Source organism: Peromyscus eremicus, chromosome 18 (assembly GCF_949786415.1).
Source record: "Peromyscus eremicus chromosome 18, PerEre_H2_v1, whole genome shotgun sequence".
Lineage (NCBI taxonomy): Eukaryota > Metazoa > Chordata > Mammalia > Rodentia > Cricetidae > Peromyscus > Peromyscus eremicus.
In genome coordinates, this window is record NC_081434.1 from 46,104,831 (window position 1) to 46,113,603 (window position 8,773).

At 45.1% G+C, this 8,773-nt stretch overlaps 1 protein-coding gene across 1 annotated transcript in view; it reads left to right on the forward strand.

Moving 5' to 3' along the window:
• Aldh1l2 (aldehyde dehydrogenase 1 family member L2) overlaps positions 1–5,902 on the forward strand; it is a 44,012-nt gene extending 38,110 nt beyond the window's left edge. Inside the window, exons 19-21 of the mRNA XM_059245521.1 lie at positions 1,777–1,882; positions 2,774–2,973; positions 4,951–5,902. Of these exons, the coding sequence (XP_059101504.1) occupies positions 1,777–1,882; positions 2,774–2,973; positions 4,951–5,006 (362 nt within the window). The 3' untranslated portion in view covers positions 5,007–5,902. The remainder of the gene's footprint in view (positions 1–1,776; positions 1,883–2,773; positions 2,974–4,950) is intronic.
• Positions 5,903–8,773: the final 2,871 nt, after the last annotated feature.

Sequence of the window (8,773 nt, forward strand, 5' to 3'; positions counted from 1 at the left end):
GCTTTGCCACTTTTAAGCGGAGGGCATGGAGGCAGACAGTTTTCCTAAGCTTCGGTTTCCTGTGTAGAATGGGGTGGCATGTGCCCTTATGAGGCAAGGGGCATGGCAAAGTTGATGGGCCAGTGCTGTCCCTGAACAGGTGTGATAGTGTTATCAGGCACTGGTTGGTCATCTTGAGTCTTGTCACTCTCCAGCTGACAGGGCTTGATAGTATGATCACCAAAAACCAGAGATGATTACTATTTGGACTGTTACTGTGCACTGACTCCTTATTTTAAATATTGGTAATTGCAAGGAAAATAAAAGAAGACTGAGTAGGTGGTATAGGAACATTTGTACAAAAGAATCCTTGCAAGTCAAAAAAGAAGGGAAGGAAGAAAGAGAGAGAGAAAAAGCTGGGTTGTGGTGGCATACACCTTTAACCCCAGCACTCCAGAGGCAAAGGCAGGTGCATCTCTGTGAGTTTGATGCCACCCTGGTCTACAGATCGAGTTCCAGAACAGCCAGGGCAACACAGAGAAACCCTGTCTTGAAAATATATATATTAGAAAAACCACTTCATTGTATTTCTCTAACAGATGAAATCATTGATTCAGGGAGAGAATGGTGGTCCACAGAGGCTGGTGTTGTTAGAACAAGGCATTGGGAACTGAAGAGATGGATCAGGTATTTCCGGCAGTGGCTGCTCTTACAGAAGACCCAGTTTGGTTCCCAGCACCCACGTGGTGGCTCATGGCTATAACTGCAGTTCCAAAGGAGGTCTTCTGGTCTCCATGGGCACCAAGCAAACACATGGTGTGCATACCTGCAGGCAAACACATAAACCATTATTTTTTTTAAAAGACATCATTTTCATGTGTATGGGTGCTTTACCTATACATGTGTCTGTGTATCACATGCTTGCCTGGTGCCTGTGACAGAAGAAGGTCTGAATCCCTGGGGACTGCAGTTCCAGATGGTTGTGAGTTGACATGTGGGTGCTGGGAACAGAACTTGAGTCCTTTGGAAAATCAAGTGCTCTTAACCTTTGAGCCATCTCTCCAGGGTCCAATTTTTTTTTAAAGGAATACACCATATGGAGAAACAAATGTCACATAATAAAGCATTGACAAATTTAAAACGCTAAGATATTCTATGGTATAGTCAGACAGGGTGGCATACACATTAACTCCAGCACTTGGGAAGCTGAGGCAGGAAGGAGGTTCAAGCCCAGCCTGGGCTACAGAGCAAGTTCCAGGTAACCTTGGACAATAGGGAGATATCATCTCAAATGAATAAAGTAGAGGAGAAAATACCAAAGTAAAAGACAAATGAGAAATTAAACAATCAAATGCACCTGTCAATTTATTTCAATCTTTAGTTAAATCAAAGAGGGTAGTAACTATCAAACACTGGAAGGAAATGAAGTAAAAACACAAATAAAGAACTTGTCAATTTCATGAGAGTTAATCTCGATTGTGGTTTTCTTTTTAAAATGCCTGTTCTTTTGCCTGACTTGTACTGAAATGCTTGGGAGTGGAAACGAAATCTGGGTCTTGTTTGAAGACATATCAGTGGGGAAAATATTAAATCAAAGATGGTGAGTTATGAATATTTATTAAGTCCATGCTCTACTTTTACATCCTTGAAGTTTCTATAATAAAGCCATTAAAAAATGAGCATCCAGGAAGGCCGACACCGCATGAAAGATGGTTCGCTTCTTGTTAGCTAAGCCTGGGGTGAACTGAGGATGAAATGATCTCACCTATGATGGATGCTTTTATTTTTTCCTCACAGGCTTCTTTATGGAACCAACCGTGTTCACAGATGTTGAAGACCACATGTACCTTGCCAAAGAGGAATCCTTCGGGCCTATCATGGTCATTTCTAAATTTCAAAATGGGTGTGTTCCTTAGGCACACTGTGTAACGTGGGTTTCAGCTAGATAGCGTCTCTGCCTTGTGCTGTACATAGAGCACACAACCCATGAACATGCAATTCTCCACCCTAAGGATAAGTTAGCTGGTTAATTAATTAGACGCGGGGCGATGGCTCAGGGGGTGAGGTGCTCACCGGGTCAACGTGAAGTCCAGAGTGCAGATCCCCAGCACCCACTTAAAAGGGAGGTGTGGTGCATACACCTGCAAACTCAGAGCTGGGAGACAGAGACAGAAGGCTCACCTGGCAAGCCAACTCAGCCTGACTCGTGAGCTCCAGCTATCACGGGCGACCCTGTCTCAAAAACTGAGGCGACAGAATAACTAGGGGGCTTGGGGGCACTGGAGAGCTTTGGACCTGTACAGATCTGAACAGGGGTGCACACAGGAGACATGCTCTGAAAGTCAGGGAGAGGATGCTCACCAATGATCCTTGAAGACTGAAAAGACGATGCTGGTCAAACAGGAAAAGACACTCCACGGCATGTGTGAAGAGTGGAATACTCTTGGTTATAATATCACATGCAACTTTCAGAGTTGGCCTGGAGTATTTCACTTATAAAACATTAATCAGGTCCCAGAGAAATAAGAGCACTGGCTGTTCTTCCAGAGGTCATGAGTTCAATTCCCAGCAACCACATGGTGGCTCACAACCATCTGTAATGAGATCTGGTGCCCACTTCTGGAGTCCAGGCATACATGCAGACAGTACACTGTATACATAATAAATAAATAAATCTCTTTTTTTTTTTAAAAGAAATTATCCTGTTTTAACATGAAAAAGAAACCTTCAAGCAGAGTGAGTGTGCTTTGCTGCACTTTTAATGGTGTTTTCTGCTTCTGGAAACATCTTACAGGGACATCGACGGGGTGCTGCGTCGAGCAAATAACACTGAATATGGTTTGGCCTCTGGGGTTTTCACGAGAGACATCAGCAAAGCCATGTACATGAGTGACAAGCTAGAGGCAGGCACAGTTTTCATCAACACCTACAACAAGACAGACGTGGCGGCCCCGTTTGGTGGAGTGAAGCAGTCTGGCTTTGGAAAAGACTTGGGTGAGTGTGGCTTATTTTGCTCCTGTGCATCCATGTTACATCACACAGAAACATGCAGTTCCATGCAACAATACTCCCTTATTGTTTTAAAGGGCTCTCCTACACAGCAGTTTACAAAGGACACTGAAATTCTAAAAAAAAAAAAAAAAATTAAATACGTTTTTAAGACAACCTCAGATATTTATTTGTGTGCATGCATAAGTGTGCCATGTCATTATGTGGCCCTCAGAGGACAGCAGTCCAAGTTGGTTCTCTCCTTTCACCCCGTGGTTCCTGGAGACTAGATGCAGGTCATGGGGATTGCTTGAAAAATGCCTTCACCCACTCAGCAATCTCACTGGTAAAATGTGTTTCTAAATCTGAATTTCAGTATGAAGTTGGTTTAGTTTTGTGGAACTCAGTGGAACCAAGAAGACAGTTTGAGGGTGGAAGTAGCTGTGGAGTTGGTCCTGTCTCTAAGCTGAGTCTTGCAGGGTCACGGAGATAGGCAGGGTCTGTTGGGCATGGAGGGCTCCAGGATCAGAGTACAACACTTAACAACCTTCACCGTTGGCAGCCGCCCTGACAACTCTCAAGCCACAGCTCACTTTGGATGCTGAAGCTGTGCTGGGCCCCAGCCTAAGACTACCCAAGGAGCACAAGCAAGTGCCCCCAGCAGACAGTGGCTAGGATCTCATCTGTTCAGAGTAGGGAAACCAGGCTCTGAACGGCTGGGTGAGGTGCCCAGCTCCATACTGACAGGCACTGGCAGAGAAGTGAAAGCCAGCCGGTCCAGCTGCGGAGCTCATCTCCTGCTCTACAGTCCTGTATCGCTTCAACGTAATAAGTGTAAAAATACACGTAAGATGTGAGAGCATGCTGTGGTGGTTCATGCCTGTAACCCAGCACTTAAGAGGCCATGAGATAGGAGGACCAGTTCAAGAGCATTCCTGGCTGAACAGCAAATTTGAGGCCAGCCTGGGCTATGTGAATCTCAAAATAATCTGAAATATAAAATGTTTGATTTGCTGAAAATTATCTGTAGAATCGGCTCATTTGAGGTGTTAGATTCTCTTTCCTAACGATTTTTGACAGTGTACTCACAGGAATAAAAAGTGGTCTTGGGTCTAAAACACAGCTGGAGGTTTTCTTGGAAAATTTATAGAATCGGCCATTTCTGCTTGTCCTCTGACAGGGTAACTGACAGCCAAAGGCTTGTTTACTGTGAAACACCACAGTTTGTCTGGTGGTTCTTCTCCAAGGCTGAAAGCCCCTCAGTTCAGTGTAGTCTCAGTGTTGGTTATCTCTCAGGTTATAATCACCTAGGAGCTTTACAGGAAATACAGATACTTGATCCGATTGCTCTGGAGTAGGCTGGGAACAAGTTGGTAATTCTCCCTGCGTCACTCTAACAAGGGGACACGTTCGACAGCCCTCTGTCTACTGTGCTCACTAGTCACCATGTGGCACTCTGCCCTTGACCTCTGTCCCCTCTATCCACTGTGCTCACTAGTCTCCATGTGGCTTAGCCTCTGTAGAGATCACTTGTCTGGAAACAGGCAAAGCCTAGACGTGGTCTTATGTCTCTACCAGCAGAGGAAGCTGCACTTCCTTTCTCTTCACAGTAAGGTGAAAGTGAAAGTCCCCAAGCTTTTCAACTCTGCTTTATGTAATGTGACCGAACAGGCAGCACCCTGGTCACAGAATTGTAAACTGGGGAGATGGAATTCATCAAGCAGGGAACAGGAGGAAGGTTAGGGCTGAAGCTTGCCAACCAACACGCCAATCTTTAGAGGGCCAGGTAGGCTACCTAAGCCCTTACCATCCATCTTGGGCTATGGTCCATTAGCATCCACACTGTGAGGCCTTCTCCTAACTTAACTCAATCCACCTGCAAGTCAGCAAGGCTGATTGTATGAACCTGAGGAGCACTGGCCTAGGCCACAAATCTTCACCCATCCTTGTGAATGTTCTGTTGGCTACTCTTCTCTCCCACAGGTGAGGAAGCCCTGAATGAATACCTCAAGACCAAAACGGTGACACTCGAGTATTAGAGCAATGCCAGCCTCAGGAAGCCTTCGATGAATAGCCTGCTTTCCAAACCGTCACAAGCTGAGGAAGGAGGAACCATCTGTGAGCCACAAAAATACATACAAGGACCAAAAAGAGGGTTGGGCCGCGTGCATGAGCATTTGCCTGAGGGCCTCAGTAAATTCTAGTATACTGTTTTTCTCACCAAATGACTTACCTCTGTTAGGTTTCAACAATGTTGGGTATTCTGTGTATTTCTAAAGTATCTAAGGCCCTTCTGTTCCAGGAAGGACTATTCTCTTCAAGGCCATCCCTCTTGAACACACTGACCCCACTCAGCTGTAATGTACAGATACATTTAGGATTTCTGGATCATTAATCCCCGGGCCATACAGACTGGACACTAACAACTATTTCTTTACTTTTGTTTTCAAAGCACAGCATACCCCATGTAGAATGTGATGGCTGTCCTTTTCCCTTTTCATAGAACATCCAATTTTGTGCCTTTGACTCTTCTGTAGCCCACTGTGACAGACGAGCAGCCCACGGCTTTTCTTCTATATCTACCTACTGGGTACAAACTGAAGTGCTGAGGACCTTGATCCTATATTGACATCGTCTTTGGTCCTATAGTTTAAATTCTAGTAAACAGTTTTTTCAGGAAGTACACAGCATGCGATGGCCAATCTTAGTCATACTAGACTGTCATACTATCTGGCTTGGAGAAAATTACCCACCTTCTTTGAGCTCTGGCTTCCTATTTGGGCTTCCTGGTGTGTAAAACAGGGGTAGCAGTGCCTTCCTCAATACCCTCATTAAAAGGATTCTGTGCAACAAGAAAAGCCCCAGCACTGGGCTTCGCCGTATATGTAAATAGTCAATTAAATGTAAGTCTCTTTTTCCATCTCTGCTTTAAAAATACCGTGATGAGTTAATTGACTAGATGAGGGAACTTCCTAGAAGGCTCATTAATCAGCGAAGTGAACTGATGGATGAAATGAACTTCCTACACTTCTCAATCAATAATCAATGCTTGGACTACTCTTCCCACCCCATTCTCCTCACATCGTGCCTGGCACAGTTCTGACAACTGCCGTGCACTGAAAAGTGGTACTAGAGACAGTGGCTCCTGCCTGCAACACCAGACTCAGGAGGCTGAGGCAGGATGACCACTGAGCCTGGCTATCAAAACCAGACACGCAAAACTAACTATTAAAATGTCAGTGGACCAGGAAAAGTGGCACCTTTCCTGTGGCTGTTTTCCTGGATGCTTATTCACCCTTTCACAGGACATCTTGCCTCCCACTTCTCTACCTGCTGTCTCTGTTGCTCACTGGCTGTGTGATGTCAGGCATGTTAGTGACCTAATGTCCCTGGGGCTCAATTTGGTGTAAGATGGCGATAAACTCCCTGACTTATGTGATATAGTGTTGGCATGCACACCCCCAGTATCTTCGTCACATCACTCAAGGACTGGCCGGCCACTGCTCCTGTGCAGTGCTCACATTGAGTCCCACTGTGACACAGGTTAAATTATTGCTGCTGACATGTAATCAGACAAAGGGTACTTCTTGAACATAGAAGTCTCCAGAAGATGGCCAGATAGCTAACTTCTGTTACATCTTCCTTCTGAAGGGCAGCTTCGGTGAACACTCATTCCTCGGGTGTGGCAGACACTCCTGAGGAGTACTACCAACTTTGGAATCTAGATGAGGGTGTGCAGGGAATCAGTAACATTAGAGGCAGAAAACATTTCCAGGGAAAGATCCCGCCTTGACCAATGCAGCAAAGATTGCCTTCCAGCACTTCTTATTACACTACCATTCATTTACCATCAGAAACGGAATTGAAATGACTATTCACTGGCCTCAAATTACAGTTCCTATTTGCAGAAAATGGCAGAAGCCTTGGTCTAAGTTACCACTGCCTCTCCCCCTACAAGTGACTCTGGAGGCGTCACCCTCTTCATGAGGCAAGCCTTCTGATCACCAAGAATCTGTTCTTAGACACAGCAGCAGCACTTGGAAGGCGGAGGCAGGAGGACCAGAAGTTTAAAGTGAGCCTTAACTACACAGCGAGTACAGGGTCCGCCTGGGCTTTATTACACCCTGTCTCAAAAAGGAGAAATCTGCTGCTGCAAAAACTTCAGGAAGCCTCACTTCCTCCATTGCTACTTCTGATCTTTCCTGATTTCCCGTCTCTTCCGGAAGTTCTCCCTGAGCAACTACTCCCTGAAGCAGACCGTGGGCTGGGAATTCCACTTTGTTTCTACCTTGTCCACCTTTTGAAGCTTGTGATCTTTCTAGTTCTGAAGCAGCCCTTTATTTGCTGTCCCACTCCTTGTGTTCCCTCCCTTCACGGTGATCCTGCCCACACTGACTTGACTTTCACTACCGCTGGAGAATACTGCTGATGCTGCTTAAGATGGACACTTTAAAATGAAGTATCTTATCATGATTTAGCACAGTATCAATTTGCTTTAATAGCATGGCAGACAAAAAACATGCTTGCTCTCCTCTCCTGGGCTGGTTGTTTATCCTGTATTTTATTATTATTACTATTATTATTATTATTATTATTATTATTATTATTATTATTACATCATTATTATTATTTACTATTATTATTATTGGTTTCCAAGACAAGGCTTCTTTGTGTATCCTTGGCTGTAGACCAGGCTGGCCTTGAACTCACCAGAGAGCCACCTGCCTCTGCTTCTGGAGAGCTGGGATGAAAGGAGTGTGCCACCACCACCTGGCTTACCCTCTAATGTTAATCACAGTGGCTACACTGTTAACTTTGACCTTCTTTGGGAATCTGATAAAAGCAAATGCTCATGCCACTCCTGCTCCCAAATTCATGTACACATCCATAATCCTATGAGAACCAAGGGATCCTCAGAGCTCCCCAAGGCCATGTGTGGGCTACAGACTCAGACCTTTCTCCATGGCAAGTTCTATACAGTTTTTGGCAAGTGTGCTTTTGATATCTGAGTACTGATGATAATCAACAGCAGCAAGAAACACCCAACATTGGGAACTGAACTGAAGCTTGAGGGTCCTGGAGCCTGCCTAAGTGGCTTAATTAGCAGAGATAACTAAGTCATTGCTTAATCAAGTTCCTTCAGATCATTTGTTCTAAGCTCGGATGTGTTTGGCCCTGGACTGGGGCAGTGCAGATATGGTCAGCATGTCTACCCTAGCTCCCTATGCCCATGTCTCTGGTCTGTCCTTTGAGCAAACTTCCTTCCAGACCTTTCTTTTCCTATCTGCAGCTGGGTTAAGCTTCTCTCTAGGCTCTTGCCTCAAACTCAACACTTGGTACTCAAGCTGCTGACTGTAATTGTCAATGATCACTCCTGTCTCTGTCCCCAGAACACTAAGTCCACAGCACCTGTCATTTGAGGGCCTCCTGTGTGCCACTCGACTGAGCAGGTTTTACTATTCTGTAACTATTCTATACTTATAGGATAACTGCTATTCTATTCAATTTTGCCAGTACCTTTGCCAATGAATGGAGGTGTTCTTTTCTCTGCCTGCACCACCACACCACGCCATCACCTCATCTTATAGACTATTAATTCTCTTATTCCTCCCTCGTGTGTCCTGTTTAAAGCTTGTTGGTCTTGACACTCTGCTCAAAACTTAAGGGGTTTGTTTAGCATAAAGCCCAGTGTATTCACTACAGCCTGTCCATCTTGGTCCTCTGACCTCACCTCTATTGATTTCTCTATGTTCTGACTGTCCTGGTCACTCTGATGTTCCTCAAACACACCAAGTCTGTCCCCGCC